At 49.5% G+C, this 22,150-nt stretch overlaps 1 protein-coding gene across 3 annotated transcripts in view; it reads right to left on the bottom strand.

Annotated features, from left to right (window-relative positions):
- Positions 1–22,150, bottom strand: part of LOC121275952 (lysophosphatidylcholine acyltransferase 1-like) — a 209,783-nt gene that overhangs the window by 141,919 nt on the left and 45,714 nt on the right. For 2 of the 3 annotated variants that reach the window (XM_041183858.1, XM_041183859.1), the window contains exon 2: positions 4,192–4,334. In XM_041183858.1, the coding sequence (XP_041039792.1) occupies positions 4,192–4,334 (143 nt within the window). Of the gene's footprint in view, positions 1–1,249; positions 1,377–4,191; positions 4,335–22,150 lie in introns of those variants that run through there. The other variant, XM_041183860.1, reaches the window with a different exon arrangement.

Below are 22,150 nucleotides of genomic sequence, written 5' to 3'. Positions count from 1 at the left end.
CACCTTGCTGTGAATGCTGCGTTCATTTAGAGTGCCTTTGTCTTTTTAACAATTTTTGTATTTTGACCCTATTTGATGCTGGCCTTTGTTTCAACTGACTTCCAATTTTGTCTACTACTTTTCTTCCCATCATTACCAGCTTTGTGCCTCACCTATCTGAATTCCTTCTGGTTCTCACCCCCGCCCCCCCAACCTGGCAAAGCTAGTTCAACCCAACCCTACAGCAATAGCAAATTTCCCTATAAGGATATTGATCCCAATCATGCTAAGGTGCAACCTGCCCTTGTTTTTTGGCCCCACCTACCCTAGATCCAGTCCCAGTGCCTCACAAATCTAAAGCCCTCTCTCTTGCACCATCTCTCCAGCCACATGTTCATTTGCTCTACCTTCCTATTTCTGTAATCACTAGCACATAACAGTGGGAGTAATCCTGAGATTACTGCCTTTCAAGTCCTGCTTTTTAATCTCTTTCCTAGCTCCTTAAAATGTGCTTACAGGACCTCATCCCTCTTTCTACCTCTGTCGTTAGCATCGATGTGGGCCAATCCCTCTGGTTGTTCACCCTTCCCCATAAGAATGTCCTCAGCTGCTTAGTTACACCCTGGCACCAGGGAGACAATACACCATCCTGGAGTCAGGTCTACAGCCGCAGGAGGACCGGTCTAGTCTCCTACCACTATTGTTCTTCCACTTTTCTTCCTCCCATGCTGTGCAGCTCAGCCACCCATACTGCCACAGATTTGGCTCGAGTTACACTCCTCTGTGGAAACATTGCCCTCATCAGTATCCAAAATGGAAAACCAGTTAGTGAGCGAAATGAACTCAGGGGACTCCTGCACTACCTGCCTGGCCCTCCAAGACTGTCTGGCGGTCACCCATTCTCTCTGCCTGCACTTTTAATCTACGCTGTGACCACCTCCCTAACTGTGGTATCCACCTAGTCCTCAGCCTGTGGATATGTTGCTTTAGTCCTGAAACCTGGAGCACAAGTTTCTGCAGCTGGTCACACTTCCTGCACGTGGTTGTGAACGCCACAGAAGTGTCCATGACTTCCCACGTGTTGCAGGAGGACATTCACGTGGCAGAGCTGCCCTGCCATGCTTTTACTTTGCTTCCCTTCGGCTTGAGGGCTGCATTTTAAAACAAAATACAGTTACACCAAAAGGCATGGAGACAAAAACTGGCTTGATGCTTATTGCCTCAAACAATAAGTAATTAGTCAACTCATCTTTTAAGAAAGGGTACCGACCTGAAATTCTGTTTCCCTCCATAGATGTTGCCAGACCAGAGTACCTCTGGCATTATCTTTTTATTTCAGATTTCCAGCACCCACAGTATTTTGCTTTAGTATTCAACTTAGAAATATTTTCTGAATGCTGTAGAAGAATTACAACCTTTAATTCACTTCTAGATTGTGTTATTTAATATACACTAAACTTTTACATGCTAATTTTACTATGTGCTCAACCACTGTGCTTAATGATTCCATATAGTTATGAAATTCTCTCAATTTAGTATTTTCCACTGGAGGTAGCACACTTTAAAACTAAGCAAAATCAAGTCTCTCTCTAATAACTCAATAACTTCCTGGCAATGTACAATTTTTGTAACCCATACAATGGCAAAAATATAACTGAGGACAATTCTGAAAGATGATACTTTATAGATTGTAAATATACAATGCAGAGTTCAATAAAACATTTCAGATTGAAGAGATAGCATGCAACTTCAAAAAAGTGAGAGCAGTATTGATTTTAAAGCTTCACAGTATTCCACCTCCATGTCTGTATTTGTGCCAATTTTCACTCTTTTGCCAAATGGAAGTCATGAACAATAAATAAAAATCAAATTGAATCATATTTTATATTTCAAGCACAGCCCTAAATTTTGCATTTTGACATGTTTGTTGACACCACAACAAAAATGCATGAATTATAGTTTTATTTTTTAAAAAGTATATCGTAAAATTGGAAACTTTCAGCCATAATTGCCCATCATTAATTTGAATACAGGTATATGCATACATAAAGGTACTTGGTTTTTTTTTTACTTCAGCTGCAAAATCAAGGCATGGGCTTACAACTGCAAAGCAAAAACAGTTGATTAAATTGCTTAAAAGGTGCAGGATCCCATTTTCATGCAACTAAAATTCCCTATTGTCTCTGCATAAATTGCCCCAAAAAACTCAATTTAAACTCAAATATTTTTTTGTAAATGAGCCACGTCATCTGTGAGGGGAAGGTGTACGGGCTGGCAGAGAGGGAAGAAGTGTTTAGCTATGCTGCTTCCAGCCATGGAATAGGGCAAGCTTGATGAACTAGCTTGTCTATTCCTTTACAACACAAAAATCTGGTAAGTTGTTATTGAGTCGTTTGGGGATTTCTTTGGTTTAATTGAATAGAACAGTCAGAATGACTGGAATAAGCTCCAAGAGGTTGGAAGAAATCAAGTCTTGAAATTGAAATTACTGATAATGTTAAAGAATTTCTTTCTCAAAGACACAAGGTTTATCCAGAGACTTTTTTGGAACCAAATAGTGAGCATCAGGCAGGCAGATGGACAATCTGACATGTTTCAAGTAAAGAGGGGAGTGTGACATGGCTATGTACTGTGACCAAAATTATTCAATCTTTACATAGAAGAAATATTCAGAGAATTAGATGCATTTCCAGGAGTAAAAACAAACTTGCTGATGACGCAGCACTATTTCCAGAATCAGAAGATACAAAATATCATAGATTACAATCTAAAAGTTGAGAATACAGATACAGCGTGAATATGAAAAAGACAAAAACAGTTAGAAGGAATACATTTGAAAAAACTAAATGAAGATTGAAGTGGATACTGTCACACTGGAATATCCATTTAGGACAAATGATGACAGATGCAATGCCAAGATTAGAAGGACAGAGGTCACCAGAAGTAATTATGTGAAGGTGAAGGATGTTTTAACATCAAAAAAACTTAAGTTTCTAATATGGAAAAAAACTCATGAGGTGCTACAATCTATCCACTTTCCTGTGTGCCTCAGAAACCTGGACAATAAATAAAGATCTGTGGAAGATAGAAGTCTTTGAAATGTGAATGCTAAGACACATGCCAAAATTCGATATACAGACCATAAGACCAATGAAGAGGTGCTCGAAATTGCAAGAACAAAAAGAATTCTAAAAAGTGACAGCCAGAAAAGAAAACATCAATGTTCAACCCTTTGATCAGAGCTGAAAAGCTAGAGATCTCTTCTAGATGGCAAAGTGGAGAGCAGCAGAAAGAGACCATGGTGTAACTCTTTCGAGTACAAACCTGTTTCCATCTGTTTCAGATGAAGTTACATTGTTTCATAGTTTGCCATTGTGAGATTTGAACTCTTGATCTTGGGGTTACAAACCCAGTACCATAACCACTTGGCTGTTGAATGACAGACATCACAGAGTGGTTGCTGAAGAACTAAAGTGGATGTGTGAGGATGATGCAAGATAAATGAGCTTGACATTAGATCTCCTGGTAGGAGTAGCTAGCTACAAGTAACAACAGAATACAATCATCTTTTTTCTTCTATTTTTCTTATTTTATAAATCCCCAAATGATTAAGACCATATTGCAAAATTTAATGTTTCTCATAGCAAATGGAATAGATACAAATTAATGAACATAGGAGGCATATTGGTTCAAGCAGCCACACTGAAGTTCTTGCACTGTATAATGAGAAAATTGAAGAACATGGCCTCAAGCAAGCTGGTCCTCTGCTTCCCAAGCATGCTTTTAGTATGCTTAAAATGTTATTTGGCTAGCAAAGGAAAGCCCTACAAAAAGGTAGGAAAAGAAAGTATATAGCCTTCAAATATAGCCCAAATCATATTGTAGTGCTGAAAACCATGGATAATTAATTAAAGTAACACATCTCATGGCAATAGTAAACCTGGAATTCCATGAATTAGATCTAGTAAAGAAATTGAGATGACAAGATGAATATAACAGAACTGCAAATGCATACAAAAATTGCAACAAAACACAAGCATCCTCCTCTTAACCATCTTTCGCGAAATAATTATTTTGCTGACTGTAGCATTTTTTTTAACGATTCCTTATTTGAATGTGGTGGCCCACATAATTAACATAGCTTTTTTTCTACACACAAGAACTGGTCAACAAGGTATCACCAATCAGTTGTATAATAGGAAAATAACTTACTTCCGCCACAAATTCATTGGTTTTTCAGGTTCTTTTTCAACACGCCCCCATGCAGCAAGGAATGCAAATGGCCAAGCCAGCAACATCATAAAAGCAGCTAGCAGAAGACGAATCGGGAACAGAGTCACGGTCATGATCGCTATCTGCAAAATTAAAAATACAGAATGTTGGAAAGCAAAACAGTGCAATTTTCTCATCCAAGGCAATCATCGGTACTTTGCATTAATATTTTCAATTCAATGTAATAATTAGATGTTTAAAAGTTCTAAGAAGTTTTGTTCATAACATAAGTTTGAGATAAGCCTTCAACTGATATGTACACAATTTTAGCTGCTGGTCCCAGAGCTTGAACCACTCACAGGAGGTATTACAGCAATATAAACACTCAACTGACCAAATGCCAACAGCTCTAATTTGCAAAATTTCATGAACTGCTATGGAAGGAGAAGTAGTTTTTCCAAATTGACCATTGCACTAAAAGTCTTATAGTGGGGCATTTTAATTAAGAAGAAAGATAAGTAGAATTTGTATTGTAGAATTTGTATTGTAGAATTGTTACATGCAAGCCCAGAACAATGGGGGATCATTTTCCTTGCAACAGAGCACCCAAAGCACAGAGAAGAAAAACCATCACTGTAATGCACAAAGTAGTAATTGTAATATAAACAAAAATCGCAGAAATTGCTAAACTTGCAACTGAAGTATAAAGACATGAAAGTGTTGGCACTGGGTTATTCACAATAGTTCAAGAAAAAAATCATTTTATTCCACAATAATGCATAGAATGACATTTATTTATATAGTACTTCATGTCTCAAATAGTTCACAGGTAATCATGAAATAAATTCCTTTATTGTATGCTAATATTCAATCATTATTATATTGTTTACAGCAAATGCACAGTATTATAGTGAAGGGCCACCTAGCTTGTTTTGGGTGATAAATGCAAACAAAATTGTGGGCGGCCTGAATGGGACAGGCCTATTTACTTTAGCAGAGAGGTCAGTGACAAGGAGGCATAGATTAAGTGATTGGTGGAAGGGTTAGAGGGGAGGTGAGGAAAAATGTTTTTGTCCAGAGGGCTGTGGGAGTCTGGAACTCTGCCTGAAAGGGCAGGCAGCAGAGGCAGAAACCCTCAACTCATTTAAAAGATGTACGGATATGCACCTCAGGGCTATGGATCAAAATGCTGGAAAGTGGGATTAGGCTGAGTTTTTCAGCTGGTGCAAACACGATGGGCTTTTTCTATGACATAAATTTTCTATGATTCTAACAGCAAATGTTAGGAATCAAAGAAATATAATCAAAATAAATATTCAGCAGGTCAGTTATCTTCTGTGGGGAGAACAGACAAGTTAATGTTTCAGATATAACTTGTCAGGTTGGTTTTTGAGATTATAACAACATGCTGGCAGAACAGTCTGCATTGTTAAATGACTGGTCTTTGCAGGATGCTAATTTTACTCCATTTTGCCAGCTTTTCGTGTTCCGATTTCAGACCTCAGCTTGTAAATATTACATGCTTCTTAAATATCTTCATTTATGTTAGAGTTCTTCTTATTGTTTTATGTTAATTTCACTTCAGCAGTTTAGCCATTGCTTGTTCTTCTTTCAAGCATTTTACAAGACATCCCACTTGCCCTTTCCTTTGCTCATATGTTTTGAAACGCTGTACTCTGTAACATTTTCCAGATGTTTGAAAGTTTACACCAGAAATGTTAACTTGTTTGTTTTCTCAACAAATGCTGACTGAGCTGCCAAATCTTTCCAGCATTTTCAGACTTTCTGGTGGGATTGGTTGAGGGAGCAATGCTGGCCAAGACAACGAAAAAAATTTACCCCTCAAAGTGGGCAATAAGTTTTTACCACCTATCACTATATATATGCTACAGGCTTGAGTTTGGAGGTATGGAGGGTCTGTCTCAGTAACACACAAACTTCCAGTTAACTGAAATGCCGAGTCTCATTGTGTCCATCTTTCAACCTTTGCGAGCATTACAAGCAAAGGGGCTGCAGTGGTTTCTTAGCTCAACTATCAAAACATCAAATTATTGTGCATCAGACAAGTAGAGGCAAAATGTTCATTGCATCCTACCAAAAAAAATGAACTTATGAACACCTTGACAAAGACAGGATTACCTGGAAAAACTCAGCAGGTCTGGCAGCATCGGCAGAGAAGAAAAGAGTTGACGTTTCGAGTCCTCATGAGCCTTCAACAGAACTGAGTGAATATAAGGAGAGGGGTGAAATATAAGCTGGTTTAAGGTGGGGGGGGTGTGGTGTGGTTGTAGGGACAAACAAGCAGTGATAGGAGCAGATAATCAAAAGATGTCACAGACAAAAGAACACAGAGGTGTTGAAGGTGGTGATATTATCTAAACGAATGTGCTAATTAAGAATGGATGGCAGGACACTCAAGATATAGCTCTAGTGGAGGTGGGGTGGAAAGACTAGCAGGGCATAAAAGTTTTAAAAATAATGGAAATAGGTGGGAAAAGAAAAATCTATACGAATTTTTGGAAAAAAACAAAAGGAAGGGGAAGAAACGTAAAAGGGGTGGGTTGGAGGAGGGAGTTCAAGATCTAAAGTTGTTGAATTCAATATTCAGTCCGGAAGGCTGTAAAGTGTCTAGTTGGAAGATGAGGTGCTGTTCCTCCAGTTTACATTGGGCTTCACTGGAACAATGCAGCAAGCCAAGGACAGACATGTGGGCAAGAGAGCAGGGTGGAGTGTTAAAATGGCAAGTGACAGGGAGGTTTGGGTATTTCTTGCGCAGGTGTTCTGCAAAGCAGTCGCCCAGTTTACGTTTGGTCTCTGCTATATAGAGGAGACTGCATTGGGAGCAACGAATGCAATAGACTAAGTTGGGGGAAATGCAAGTGAAATGCTGCTTCACTTGAAAGGAGTGTTTGGGCCCTTGGATGGTGAGGAGAGAGGAAGTGAAGGGGCAGGTGTTACATCTTTTGCGTGGGCATGGGGAGGTGCCATAGGTGGGGGTTGAGGAGTAGGGGGTGATGGAGGAGTGGACCAGGGTGTCCCGCAGGGAACGATCCCTACAGAATGCCGCCGGGGGGGGGGTGACGGGAAGATGTGTTTGGTGGTGGTATCATGCTGGAGTTGGCGGAAATGACGGAGGATGATCCTTTGAATGCGGAGGCTGGTGGGGTGATAAATGAGGACAAGGGGGACCCTATCATGTTTCTAGGAGGGAGGAGAAGGCGTGAGGGTGGATGCGCAGGAGATGGGCTGGACATGGTTGAGGGCCCTGTCAATGACCGTGGGTGGAAAACCTCGGTTAAGGAAGGAGGACATGTCAGAGGAACTGTTTTTGAAGGTAGCATCATCAGAACAGATGCGACGGAGGCGAAGGAACTGAGAGAATGGGATTGAGTCCTTACAGGAAGCGGGGTGTGAGGAGCTGTAGTCGAGGTAGCTGTGGGAGTCGGTAGGCTTGTAATGGATATTGGTGGACAATCTATCACCAGAAATTGAGACAGAGAGGTCAAGGAAGGGGAGGGAGGTGTCAGACATGGACCATGTGAAAATGATGGAGGTGTGGAGATTGGAAGCAAAATTAATAAATTTTTCCATGTCCCGATGAGAGCATGAAGCAGCACCGAAGTAATCATCGATGTACCGGAGAAAGAGTTATAGGTGGGAGCTGGAGTAGGACTGGAACAAGGAATGTTCCATGTACCCCATAGAGAGACAGGCATAGCTGGGGCCCATGCAGGTTCCCATAGCCACACCTTTTTATGAACACCTTGTCTTGACTGATTTCAATACTGCCAGAAAAAACTACAGTTGTCATCCCTCCACTCACAGAAACAATAATAGAGGGAAAGAAGCTAAGCAATATTCAGATTAGAGAAGCAGAAAACAGAAAAGACAAGATATGGCTGATACAGGCCCAAAAAGAATGCCAATATACCCAAGTACAAAACACCACCACTTCCCACCCAATTCTCCCAAGTATAGTCAAAAGTCCCTAAATGACATTCCTGAACATTTCCCTGAATTCTGCATGTGTGTTAGTCTTCTCCAGCGGTACTCACTACCTTTCAGCAACATCACCTAGTGCTGGAACAGGCAATAGGTAAGCTGCAACATTTTGCACATAACCCACGAATGGAAGGTTACCTCTAGCCTGGGTTGCTCCTATAGCGTGGGATTCCTGATGTCATTCTGGCAACAGCCACTGTCTTCCTGATGATGCTGATGAACAAAAGAGCTGCTGGCCTCTGTTTGACTTGGTAGATGGGATTTCCACCCCTGGGGTTCTCAATCCTGGGGAAGGCCTGCCAATGACCATTTTAGTGCCTGTAAGGTGATTACCAATGGACCTTCCCATAGGAGGTGAACGCAGTTCTCTTACTAACTCCCCAGCTGGCAGGTGAGACCTCCAGTGCTTCCATAAAATCCTCCCCTTAGTTTTTTTTCTTTTCCAAACACTAATTTACACTAAGCCCTATAATACTGGACAAAAATTTCAATTACTGTATCAAGTTTACACGAACCACTACAAATATTGGAGGAAAATAACTCCTTTTCCATCTATCCCACATTCCCAACTTTTGAGCTCTGCACCGGCCACTTTCCAGCTACAAAAAGCCCATCTCAGACTTCAAGGTATTCTTTCAAAAATGTTTCCCAATGCTAAATGTGACTCTTGTGCTGTGGAAGTGAAGCCAAAATCAGTTTTCATTCCTTTCCAGTAATCTTTTTGGCAGCTCTACAGCTTTGCTCTCAGCAGAGGCTGCTGATGGAGTTTCTGGAGGTTATCTTTAGCATTCACCTATAGCTTGAGGCACATGGTTGACATCAGGGGGAACATGTTTGGTTAGCCAGTTTGGCTACATTGGCTGAAAATTGCCCTTCCAGGGTAACCTGAGGTAGACTGGGCACTTTTCAGGGCTGAAAGTGATGGCCTTAGGTCTGTTCATGTATTTGCAGAAAGGCAAGGTATCTCAAAAAAATGAGGAACGGGTGAGGCTAGCTGTTAAACTCTGCTACTTTACAGTAGCAACACAAGTGATAGTTGCCACTAACAGGACGCAGCAGTCAAACAAAAGAAATGTTCTGCCTATCACACAAATGTGTAAGATGGTATATGAATTTCAGTGCCAGTGTGATGCTATGATCTGCCAGTCTTTGGGATGTATCAAATAGCAAGTCCGTTCTGCTGCTTGCAAAGGGCAAGATACAGACTGTACCCAACTAGCTCATGCTTGCAAAACTCAGAAGTGTCCAACGTTAGATGAGATTCTGCGACTGGACAACATTTGCAAAATAATTCTCAATGTGTTAAGAATTATGCTGACAACCAATTTAAGGTTGTCATTCAAGCTTGCAGTGTGGTGCGTTTGCATGTACTGGCAGCTACATATATTAATACACAAGGCCCTGTCCTTTGCAGGCAGAAAGAACGTGTACACACATTGTGCTTGTTTCAGTTCAACAAAATATGTGACAGCCACTTGCTGGTTCGTTCTTCAGGGCAATGCCTTAACCAGAGTCAAACTGCCTGGTTTAAATTTCAAACAATGCTTGGCAGTTAACTGTCAGTCACCATCAACCAGTGCATTCTCCATGGTAACGCCGCTACCAATCAGCATTCTCTTCTCATACAGTATAAACAGTTGTTCCCCATACATTTGGTATTCTTTTGAATTGTCCTGATGAATTCAAGACAAAAAGCTTCGACAAAAGAAATCTTTTTTTCAGCAATACTGAAGATCTGTACTAACAAATGACTATTTGAAGGAAGATAGTACAACTGGCTTGAAGAAATAAAAATACATACTTCAGTATAGTAAAAAAAGTAGCAAGCTCCTATCTCACCATCACGTGTGCTCTTCCTCTCTCCTCTTTTTCACTGTTTGTCTCTCTCTCTCTCTCCTTTCCCACTCTATCTTTCTCTTCGTCTCCACAGTCTGGAACCCTTTCTGACAGTTTGCAGGGGCCAAGGCCCTGTCCCGCAGGGCACTGCATAAAGAAGCCGAGGGCAGCGACCAAGCCATGGGTCCCTGAAAGAGTTAGAGTGGGGTGTGTCCCATCCTAGATTACACTCAGTCCGACAGCTTCCTGTCCCTGCCCTGCACTCCTGCTATCTCAGACCCGCTCTCTCCTTACAGCCTGGGCCTCTGGTGACTGCCACAGCAGCTTCGCCATCAGTGTATGGTAGCAGATTGCCCAGAGTTCAGCATGGGGGTGGTGGGGCTAGAGTGCGTAGAATCAGAAAAAAAGGTCCTTAAGTGTAAATTATAGCAAAATGACTTAAAGTGACTTATAGTGAGGTCTTTCTGTAGTTTGTGCAATACTTAGTATAATCTCAAGTACGTAAGCTAGTATTACAAAACAAATTACAGCAGCTGATCAATACAAATCATGCCTCGTCTGTTACAGGGATTTCACTTCTTCATTTGAGTGCTGTTATTTTTCACTAAAAGTATCGTGAAATAATCCTTTTGGAACAAACCAAGTTTTAAGGGCTGCTAAAGAATTTCATTGAAGTGCCATAATCATTTACTTGCACAAACGTAAAATGCAAATAATAGACAGACACATGGGAGCTCGAAACACCTCAAACTGAAAATGAATCAGTGCATGACAACAGAAAGGCTTGTTATTATGTACAAGCCTGATGAAACCAACAGCACTTACAGAATGCAGATGCCGCTGAAAAGCAACTTGCTCCCAAGTTAGTGCTGAAGCCTTTAGGAATTTTCTTTAGCCACAATAATCTACTTTAAAATCTACTGGGGACAGTCAAAATAACGAAGGTAAGAGCCCATAGGATCCAAGGCAATTTGGCAAATTGGATTTAGAATTGGCTGAGTGGCAGGAAGCAGAGGGTGATGGTCGAGGGGTGTTTTTGCGACTGGATGCCTGTGTCCAGTGGGGTTCCACAGGGATCGGTGTTGGGTCCCTTGCTGTTTGTGGTACATATAAACGATTTAGACTTGAATGTAGGAGGGTTGATGAGTAACTTCGTGGATGACACGAAAATTGGTGGGGTGGTAAATAGTGAGGAGGATAGCCTTAGGTTACATGAGGATATAGATGGGCTGGTCAGCTGGGCTGATCAGTGGCAAATGGAATTTAATCCAGATAAGTATGAGGTGGTGCACTTGGACAAACAAGACACGGGAATACATGATGAATGGTATGACCCTGGGAAGTACCGAGGATCAGAGGGACCTTGGTGTGTATGTCCACCGGTCCCTTAAGGTAGCGGGACAGGTAGATAAGCTGGTTGGGTCCCTTAAGGTAGCGGGACAGGTAGATAAGGTGGTTAAGCAGGCAAATTGGATACTTGCCTTTATTAGCCGAGGCACAGAATATAAGAGCAGGGAGGTTATGCTGGAACTGTATAAAACACTGGTTAGGCCATAGCTAGAGTATTGCGTGCAGTTCTGGAATCTGCATTATAGGAAAGATGTGATTGTACTAGAGAGGGTGCAGAGGAGATTTAGCAGGATGTTGCCTGGGCTGGAAAGTTTTAGTTATGAGGAGAGATTGGACAGACTGGGGTTATTTTCCCTGGAGCAGAGGAGATTGAGGGGGGACATGATTGAGGTGTATAAAGTTATGAGGGGCATAGATAGGATAGGCAGGAAGGAACTTTTCCCCTTGGTGAAGGGATCAATAACTGGGGGCATAGATTTAAGGAGCAGGAGGTTTAGAGGGGATGTGAGGAAGAATTTTTTCACCCAGAGGGTGATGGGAATCTGGAACTTACTGCTTGAAAGGGTGGCAGAGGCAGAAACCCTCATAACACTTAAGAAGCGTTTGGAAGTGTACTTGAGATGTCATGGCATACAAGGCTATGGGCCTAGTGCTGGAAAATGGGAATAGAATCGTTAGGTACTTGTTTGACCGGCACAGACTCTTTTGACTAAAGGGCCTTTTTCTGTGCTATAGAACTCTATGACTCTATGAAAAAGACAAACTTTCTAAAATACTAGTATTGTGCATACAGTGCAAAATCCAAAACCAATTGCCTGTATTTTCTAGTCAGCAGTTAAGATGTGGTCAGCTAGCTGCTGGCTGCACAATGAAGAGCAGAATTACTTGGCTGGTTGGCTACAGCAAGAACTTCCTCTTCTTGCTACAGCAGGGCCTAGTGTCAGGAAATACAGCAGTCATCTAGCGCAGAACATTTTTGGTGAAGCCACACCTCCTAAAAACATTACGAGCTGAAGACATGCTTCCTGAGTTTGGTCACCAACTCAACAGCAGGTGAGTTATTTATGATTTTAAATATTTTAAAACAGGTATGGTATTTTTAAAAAATGTTATAATAGCTTTAAAAGTATTTAAAAGTTTACAACAAACTTTAAAAGTTTATAAAATTGTAAGTACTGAGACAGAGGGAGAAATGGAGAGAGATTGAAAAAGCGAGACAGATGCAAAGGAAGACAGAAAGGGAGACACAGAGGGGTACAGGAGTCAGGCCAAAAGAAGACACGGGGGGGGAAAGAGCGAGGCGGGGGGGGGGGAAAGAGCGAGGCGGGGGGGGAAAGAGCGAGGCGGGGGGGGGGAAAGAGCGAGGCGGGGGGGGGAAAGAGCGAGGCGGGGGGGGAAAGAGCGAGGCGGGGGGGGGAAAGAGCGAGGCGGGGGGGGGAAAGAGCGAGGCGGGGGGGGGAAAGAGCGAGGCGGGGGGGGGGAAAGAGCGAGGCGGGGGGGGGAAGAGCGAGGCGGGGGGGGGAAGAGCGAGGCGGGGGGGGGAAGAGCGAGGCGGGGGGGGGGAAGAGCGAGGCGGGGGGGGGAAAGAGCGAGGCGGGGGGGGAAGAGCGAGGCGGGGGGGAAAGAGCGAGGCGGGGGGGGAAAGAGCGAGGCGGGGGGGGAAAGAGCGAGGCGGGGGGGGGAAAGAGCGAGGCGGGGGGGGAAAGAGCGAGGCGGGGGGGGAAAGAGCGAGGCGGGGGGGGAAAGAGCGAGGCGGGGGGGGAAAGAGCGAGGCGGGGGGGGAAAGAGCGAGGCGGGGGGGGAAAGAGCGAGGCGGGGGGGGAAAGAGCGAGGCGGGGGGGGAAAGAGCGAGGCGGGGGGGGAAAGAGCGAGGCGGGGGGGGAAAGAGCGAGGCGGGGGGGGAAAGAGCGAGGCGGGGGGGGAAAGAGCGAGGCGGGGGGGGAAAGAGCGAGGCGGGGGGGGAAAGAGCGAGGCGGGGGGGGAAAGAGCGAGGCGGGGGGGAAAGAGCGAGGCGGGGGGGGAAAGAGCGAGGCGGGGGGGGAAAGAGCGAGGCGGGGGGGGAAAGAGCGAGGCGGGGGGGGAAAGAGCGAGGCGGGGGGGGAAAGAGCGAGGCGGGGGGGGAAAGAGCGAGGCGGGGGGGGAAAGAGCGAGGCGGGGGGGGAAAGAGCGAGGCGGGGGGGGAAAGAGCGAGGCGGGGGGGGAAAGAGCGAGGCGGGGGGGGAAAGAGCGAGGCGGGGGGGAAAGAGCGAGGCGGGGGGGGAAAGAGCGAGGCGGGGGGGAAAGAGCGAGGCGGGGGGGAAAGAGCGAGGCGGGGGGAAAGAGCGAGGCGGGGGGAAAGAGCGAGGCGGGGGGAAAGAGCGAGGCGGGGGGAAAGAGCGAGGCGGGGGGAAAGAGCGAGGCGGGGGGAAAGAGCGAGGCGGGGGGAAAGAGCGAGGCGGGGGGGAAAGAGCGAGGCGGGGGGAAAGAGCGAGGCGGGGGGAAAGAGCGAGGCGGGGGGAAAGAGCGAGGCGGGGGGAAAGAGCGAGGCGGGGGGAAAGAGCGAGGCGGGGGGAAAGAGCGAGGCGGGGGGAAAGAGCGAGGCGGGGGGAAAGAGCGAGGCGGGGGAAAGAGCGAGGCGGGGGGAAAGAGCGAGGCGGGGGGAAAGAGCGAGGCGGGGGGAAAGAGCGAGGCGGGGGGAAAGAGCGAGGCGGGGGGAAAGAGCGAGGCGGGGGGAAAGAGCGAGGCGGGGGGAAAGAGCGAGGCGGGGGGAAAGAGCGAGGCGGGGGGAAAGAGCGAGGCGGGGGGAAAGAGCGAGGCGGGGGGAAAGAGCGAGGCGGGGGAAAGAGCGAGGCGGGGGGAAAGAGCGAGGCGGGGGGAAAGAGCGAGGCGGGGGGAAAGAGCGAGGCGGGGGGAAAGAGCGAGGCGGGGGGAAAGAGCGAGGCGGGGGGAAAGAGCGAGGCGGGGGGAAAGAGCGAGGCGGGGGGAAAGAGCGAGGCGGGGGGGAAAGAGCGAGGCGGGGGGAAAGAGCGAGGCGGGGGGAAAGAGCGAGGCGGGGGGAAAGAGCGAGGCGGGGGGAAAGAGCGAGGCGGGGGGAAAGAGCGAGGCGGGGGGAAAGAGCGAGGCGGGGGGAAAGAGCGAGGCGGGGGGAAAGAGCGAGGCGGGGGGAAAGAGCGAGGCGGGGGGGAAAGAGCGAGGCGGGGGGAAAGAGCGAGGCGGGGGGAAAGAGCGAGGCGGGGGGAAAGAGCGAGGCGGGGGGAAAGAGCGAGGCGGGGGGAAAGAGCGAGGCGGGGGGAAAGAGCGAGGCGGGGGGAAAGAGCGAGGCGGGGGGAAAGAGCGAGGCGGGGGGAAAGAGCGAGGCGGGGGGAAAGAGCGAGGCGGGGGGAAAGAGCGAGGCGGGGGGAAAGAGCGAGGCGGGGGGAAAGAGCGAGGCGGGGGGAAAGAGCGAGGCGGGGGGAAAGAGCGAGGCGGGGGGAAAGAGCGAGGCGGGGGGAAAGAGCGAGGCGGGGGGAAAGAGCGAGGCGGGGGGGAAAGAGCGAGGCGGGGGGAAAGAGCGAGGCGGGGGGAAAGAGCGAGGCGGGGGGAAAGAGCGAGGCGGGGGGAAAGAGCGAGGCGGGGGGAAAGAGCGAGGCGGGGGGAAAGAGCGAGGCGGGGGGAAAGAGCGAGGCGGGGGGAAAGAGCGAGGCGGGGGGAAAGAGCGAGGCGGGGGGAAAGAGCGAGGCGGGGGGAAAGAGCGAGGCGGGGGGAAAGAGCGAGGCGGGGGGAAAGAGCGAGGCGGGGGGAAAGAGCGAGGCGGGGGGAAAGAGCGAGGCGGGGGGAAAGAGCGAGGCGGGGGGAAAGAGCGAGGCGGGGGGAAAGAGCGAGGCGGGGGGAAAGAGCGAGGCGGGGGGAAAGAGCGAGGCGGGGGGAAAGAGCGAGGCGGGGGGAAAGAGCGAGGCGGGGGGAAAGAGCGAGGCGGGGGGAAAGAGCGAGGCGGGGGGAAAGAGCGAGGCGGGGGGAAAGAGCGAGGCGGGGGGAAAGAGCGAGGCGGGGGGAAAGAGCGAGGCGGGGGGAAAGAGCGAGGCGGGGGGAAAGAGCGAGGCGGGGGGAAAGAGCGAGGCGGGGGGAAAGAGCGAGGCGGGGGGAAAGAGCGAGGCGGGGGGAAAGAGCGAGGCGGGGGGAAAGAGCGAGGCGGGGGGAAAGAGCGAGGCGGGGGGAAAGAGCGAGGCGGGGGGAAAGAGCGAGGCGGGGGGAAAGAGCGAGGCGGGGGGAAAGAGCGAGGCGGGGGGGGAAAGAGCGAGGCGGGGGGAAAGAGCGAGGCGGGGGGAAAGAGCGAGGCGGGGGGAAAGAGCGAGGCGGGGGGAAAGAGCGAGGCGGGGGGAAAGAGCGAGGCGGGGGGAAAGAGCGAGGCGGGGGGAAAGAGCGAGGCGGGGGGAAAGAGCGAGGCGGGGGGAAAGAGCGAGGCGGGGGGAAAGAGCGAGGCGGGGGGAAAGAGCGAGGCGGGGGGAAAGAGCGAGGCGGGGGGAAAGAGCGAGGCGGGGGGAAAGAGCGAGGCGGGGGGAAAGAGCGAGGCGGGGGGAAAGAGCGAGGCGGGGGGAAAGAGCGAGGCGGGGGGAAAGAGCGAGGCGGGGGGAAAGAGCGAGGCGGGGGGAAAGAGCGAGGCGGGGGGAAAGAGCGAGGCGGGGGGAAAGAGCGAGGCGGGGGGAAAGAGCGAGGCGGGGGGAAAGAGCGAGGCGGGGGGAAAGAGCGAGGCGGGGGGAAAGAGCGAGGCGGGGGGGAAAGAGCGAGGCGGGGGGAAAGAGCGAGGCGGGGGGAAAGAGCGAGGCGGGGGGAAAGAGCGAGGCGGGGGGAAAGAGCGAGGCGGGGGGAAAGAGCGAGGCGGGGGGAAAGAGCGAGGCGGGGGGAAAGAGCGAGGCGGGGGGAAAGAGCGAGGCGGGGGGAAAGAGCGAGGCGGGGGGAAAGAGCGAGGCGGGGGGAAAGAGCGAGGCGGGGGGAAAGAGCGAGGCGGGGGGAAAGAGCGAGGCGGGGGGAAAGAGCGAGGCGGGGGGAAAGAGCGAGGCGGGGGGAAAGAGCGAGGCGGGGGGAAAGAGCGAGGCGGGGGGAAAGAGCGAGGCGGGGGGAAAGAGCGAGGCGGGGGGAAAGAGCGAGGCGGGGGGAAAGAGCGAGGCGGGGGGAAAGAGCGAGGCGGGGGGAAAGAGCGAGGCGGGGGGAAAGAGCGAGGCGGGGGGAAAGAGCGAGGCGGGGGGAAAGAGCGAGGCGGGGGGAAAGAGCGAGGCGGGGGGGAAAGAGCGAGGCGGGGGGAAAGAGCGAGGCGGGGGGAAAGAGCGAGGCGGGGGGAAAGAGCGAGGCGGGGGGAAAGAGCGAGGCGGGGGGGAAAGAGCGAGGCGGGGGGAAAGAGCGAGGCGGGGGGAAAGAGCGAGGCGGGGGGGAAAGAGCGAGGCGGGGGGGAAAGAGCGAGGCGGGGGGAAAGAGAGAGGCGGGGGGAAAGAGCGAGGCGGGGGGAAAGAGCGAGGCGGGGGGAAAGAGCGAGGCGGGGGGAAAGAGAGAGGCGGGGGGGAAAGAGCGAGGCGGGGGGAAAGAGCGAGGCGGGGGAAAGAGAGAGGCGGGGGGAAAGAGAGAGGCGGGGGGAAAGAGCGAGGCGGGGGGAAAGAGAGAGGCGGGGGGGAAAGAGAGAGGCGGGGGGAAAGAGAGAGGCGGGGGGAAAGAGAGAGGCGGGGGGAAAGAGAGAGGCGGGGGGAAAGAGAGAGGCGGGGGGAAAGAGAGAGGCGGGGGGAAAGAGAGAGGCGGGGGGAAAGAGAGAGGCGGGGGGAAAGAGAGAGGCGGGGGGAAAGAGAGAGGCGGGGGGAAAGAGAGAGGCGGGGGGAAAGAGAGAGGCGGGGGGAAAGAGAGAGGCGGGGGGAAAGAGAGAGGCGGGGGGAAAGAGAGAGGCGGGGGGAAAGAGAGAGGCGGGGGGAAAGAGAGAGGCGGGGGGAAAGAGAGAGGCGGGGGGAAAGAGAGAGGCGGGGGGAAAGAGAGAGGCGGGGGGAAAGAGAGAGGCGGGGGGAAAGAGAGAGGCGGGGGGAAAGAGAGAGGCGGGGGGAAAGAGAGAGGCGGGGGGAAAGAGAGAGGCGGGGGGAAAGAGAGAGGCGGGGGGAAAGAGAGAGGCGGGGGGAAAGAGAGAGGCGGGGGGAAAGAGAGAGGCGGGGGGGAAAGAGAGAGGCGGGGGGAAAGAGAGAGGCGGGGGGAAAGAGAGAGGCGGGGGGAAAGAGAGAGGCGGGGGGAAAGAGAGAGGCGGGGGGAAAGAGAGAGGCGGGGGGAAAGAGAGAGGCGGGGGGAAAGAGAGAGGCGGGGGGAAAGAGAGAGGCGGGGGGAAAGAGAGAGGCGGGGGGAAAGAGAGAGGCGGGGGAAAGAGAGAGGCGGGGGGAAAGAGAGAGGCGGGGGGAAAGAGAGAGGCGGGGGGAAAGAGAGAGGCGGGGGGAAAGAGAGAGGCGGGGGGAAAGAGAGAGGCGGGGGGAAAGAGAGAGGCGGGGGGAAAGAGAGAGGCGGGGGGAAAGAGAGAGGCGGGGGGAAAAGAGAGAGGCGGGGGGAAAAGAGAGAGGCGGGGGGGAAAAGAGAGAGGCGGGGGGAAAAGAGAGAGGCGGGGGGAAAAGAGAGAGGCGGGGGGAAAAGAGAGAGGCGGGGGGAAAAGAGAGAGGCGGGGGGAAAAGAGAGAGGCGGGGGGAAAAGAGAGAGGCGGGGGGAAAAGAGAGAGGCGGGGGGAAAAGAGAGAGGCGGGGGGAAAAGAGAGAGGCGGGGGGAAAAGAGAGAGGCGGGGGGAAAAGAGAGAGGCGGGGGGAAAAGAGAGAGGCGGGGGGAAAAGAGAGAGGCGGGGGGAAAAGAGAGAGGCGGGGGGAAAAGAGAGAGGCGGGGGGAAAAGAGAGAGGCGGGGGGAAAAGAGAGAGGCGGGGGGAAAAGAGAGAGGCGGGGGGAAAAGAGAGAGGCGGGGGGAAAAGAGAGAGGCGGGGGGAAAAGAGAGAGGCGGGGGGAAAAGAGAGAGGCGGGGGGAAAAGAGAGAGGCGGGGGGAAAAGAGAGAGGCGGGGGGAAAAGAGAGAGGCGGGGGGAAAAGAGAGAGGCGGGGGGAAAAGAGAGAGGCGGGGGGAAAAGAGAGAGGCGGGGGGAAAAGAGAGAGGCGGGGGGAAAAGAGAGAGGCGGGGGGAAAAGAGAGAGGCGGGGGGAAAAGAGAGAGGCGGGGGGAAAAGAGAGAGGCGGGGGGAAAAGAGAGAGGCGGGAGGAAAAGAGAGAGGCGGGGGAAAAGAGAGAGGCGGGGGAAAAGAGAGAGGCGGGGGAAAAGAGAGAGGCGGGGGAAAAGAGAACGGGCGGAAAGAGAGGGGGGGGAAGAGAGAGGGGGGGGGAAAAGAGAGAGGGGGGGGAAGAGAGAGTGGGAGAGAGAGGGAGAATATGGAGGGAAAGAGAGAGAAAAGACAGACAGAGCACCTGAGTACATTCTGCTCCTGTCATCTCCGCTTGCCCCCACCACTCTTCAATCTTGCCAAGTTTAGAAGCAGCACTTAAAATAAAACCAATGGAAGGGGAATAACACTAAACCGGCTAGAAATAAATTGCCAATCCCCAGCTACTGGCTCACAGTGGGAATGAGTCAATGCAGTTGTGTCTGTGACCTGCTCCTGAAACCGCTTCCTTGTTTGTATTGCAATAGATCAGAAGGTACTTTTCTGAGAATTGCAAAACAGCGTTTGGTTTACAGTTTGCATGAAGAATTTTTTTACTGCATAAAACAAAAAATTCTATTGCTTTCTAATTGTGCAGAATCCCCAGAGCAGACACTGTACATGCTAATATCAGTTTAAGAAAATCATCATGTAAATCATTGGAATTGACGGCCTACCAGCCCAAATTACAGATCACACGTGGAATCACCAATGATTTGGTGCCATTGTGGCTTCAATAGCACTGAACACCTCATCCTTCACTGCTATTGGGAAAGGAAAACCTGGGATCAATATTTCGAACAGAACTAAAAACTGCAAAGGAAGTGTTTTAAAAAAAAAATCAGATGGAGTCATAACCAATGATCCAGGCATCCTATTAGGCTGTGGCTAAGGCAATCTCAGTCCAGTCAAATCTGCTAACTCCTCCTCATGAACATCCAGCAGCTAGTTTCCACAGTGGGAGAGCGGCCCCGCAGACTAGTGTAAAAGAACATATCTTTTTATTTTCAGTGGACTGTGGATTAAAATTACAATGACTGCAGTTTGAAGGACATGTCTACTAGAACAGTGTGAGGGATTAGAAACACACACACACACACAAACACACACAAATACACGACAGAGTGTGCCATGAAAGACAAGATGGTGCCAAGGAGGAGTCTGGTCCAACGGGGAACTGTCTGGTAACAACATTTTAATTGGCTCCTAACTAGGTGAACAGGGTTTGTGTGAGAGCAGTACAGCAGGAGAAAAGCTCCAAGCCTGAAAAGAGAAAAGACCTAAAACCTCCTTCTCCTGTGTAAGATTTCAATAATTCTACAATAAAAGCTAGCTGATTTTTTTTTCCCCTCATATCTCTATAAGCTGCTCTCTCTCTCTGAAAAACCCATCAAGAGAAAAAGCAGAAAATCACCAGTTGAGACATTCGGCAGGATTTTCTGCACCCGCCTGCTGCCGCTAACTTCCGGTCCCGCTGCAAGTCAATGGGCTTCTGGCTGAGGTGCTGCCTCGCCCGCGGTGGATCCTGCCCGCGAAGGGGCTGGAAAATCCCGGCCATTGAAAAGCAAGTACTCAAATAGTGAACTAAAGACAAAGTGCTGGGAAGGACACCTCGTGTCATCAATAAAGAACTGAAAGAAACTTGGAAGATATCGATCAAAATCAACCCATTGAATCCTGTACTCCGGAATTGGTGCTATTGAACTGTTTTATCCCACTCTTAAAATCTATGTTTTTGTGTGTCGTATGTATCGTGCGTGTATAGGAATTTAAAAGGGGTAGAGTTTAGATTATAGAGTTAGAAATTAGCAGTTCGTGTTTCTTTCTTTTGCCACCGGTTAAAGACAATTTGTTCAATAAACAGTTATTTACTTATTAAGTTTACAAACCTGGTGTTCGTATTTTGTTAACCTAAATTAAACAATTAGGTGGTTTGATCAAACTTTTCACAGCTCGGAGAGCAGTGGGGCTTGATACTGCAGTGTGCTATGCCCACTGAGTTGTGACACTAGTTAAGCAATCAGCTAACATCTGAGAGTTGTGCATCACCAGCCCTCGGGCATCTGGGGGAGACAGCACAGGCGACTTGCATTTATATATCATCTTTCATAACCAGACATCCAGAGCACTTTACAGCCAATGAAGTACTTTTTGAAATGTAGTCACTGTTCTAATGTAGTAGCAGTCTTGTCTCAGTGTCAGAAACATTGTGGGTTCGAGACCCAACCCAAAGACTGAGCACATAAAACAGACTGACACTCCAGTGCAGTAGAGAAAGCAGTGTACTATCAGGGGTGCCATCTTTGGATGAGATGTTTAACTGAGGCCTTATTTGGCCACTCGGGTGGACATAAAAGATTCCATGACATTACTTGAAGAGGAGCAAGACAGCTGTATTCCAGCCAACAGGCCTTAAACAAATATCACTGAAAAATGGATTATCTGCTCATTATCTCTTTGCTGTTTCTGGAATGTTGCCTGGTGTAAATTGGCTTCCATATTTCCTAGATTACAACAGTGACTACACTTTTAAGAGCGATTCATTTGCTATAGGCTCTTTGGATCATTCTGAAGTCACGAAAATGTTTTGTATAAATTAAAAAGTGTTTTCTTTGCGGGTATGTCCTATCCTACTGACAAGTGGACTCGCAATAGTTCCTAGTCAAGAGTGAGGTAGGAGTGGCCTGATGAGTCATCAGGGAATACAGACCCCATGAAGTTTCACAGCTTCAAATTAAGCAAAGTCATAGAGGTCTCCTGCTGATCACCACAAAGTACTGTATAACTAACGAAAAGCTACTCCCTCATGAACATCAGTGGGTGGAAGCTCCAAAGGTAGCATGAATACACTTTGGGTGGAGGACTCTTTTGCCCATTAATGCTGGGTTGGTAATTACAGAGTTGGCAAAGCCTTGAAAGACGGAGCTGCCAGATTTTGTCTGCATTAGCGGCAAGGTAACCATGAGGGAATAACCTGCGTGATCTCATCCTCATCAACTTACTTGTTACAAAACTGGTTTCTCTACTGTAAAATTGGTACAAATGACCACTGTATAGTCCTCATCAAGACAAGATCTCATCTCCACTGTGTGGAAATGCTCCAGCATGTAGTGTTATGCTAGACTGTGCAAAGTGGGATTGATGAAAGAGATTTAGCAAAAATTGGAGATCCAAAAGATGCAGTAGGCCATCAAGAGCAGTAGAGTAGCCTAACATCACGACCAGAACCTTATTGCCCAGTACATCTATCATGCCTCCATTGCTGCCAAGCAACAAGATTCAATGCAGTGTAGCTGGACATGTCAGGGACAGTATCAGGCATATTTTAGAATGAGATATGAAGCTTCTACATAGTGACACGTGTACACTGAATATCAAAAAAAAATCCCACAACCAATGGATCAGAGCAAAGCTCTATTGCCATTCTGCAACCAGGCAAGTTAGATAAAGAGGTTTCATGAACATTCTCACCCTCAACCATGATGTGGCCCAGCATATGAATGCAAGAGACATGGCTGAAATGTTTCCAAACCTTTTCAGCCAAATGTGAAGAGTGAATTATCCTATTTTGCCTTCTTCTGAGGTCGCCACCATCAGATACCATCATCCAGCCAATTCAGTTCATTCT

The sequence above is a fragment of the Carcharodon carcharias genome, chromosome 3 (genome assembly GCF_017639515.1).
Source record: "Carcharodon carcharias isolate sCarCar2 chromosome 3, sCarCar2.pri, whole genome shotgun sequence".
Lineage (NCBI taxonomy): Eukaryota > Metazoa > Chordata > Chondrichthyes > Lamniformes > Lamnidae > Carcharodon > Carcharodon carcharias.
The sequence above is the reverse complement of the archived record's forward strand: the minus strand, read 5'-3'. Positions and strand labels throughout refer to the sequence as shown.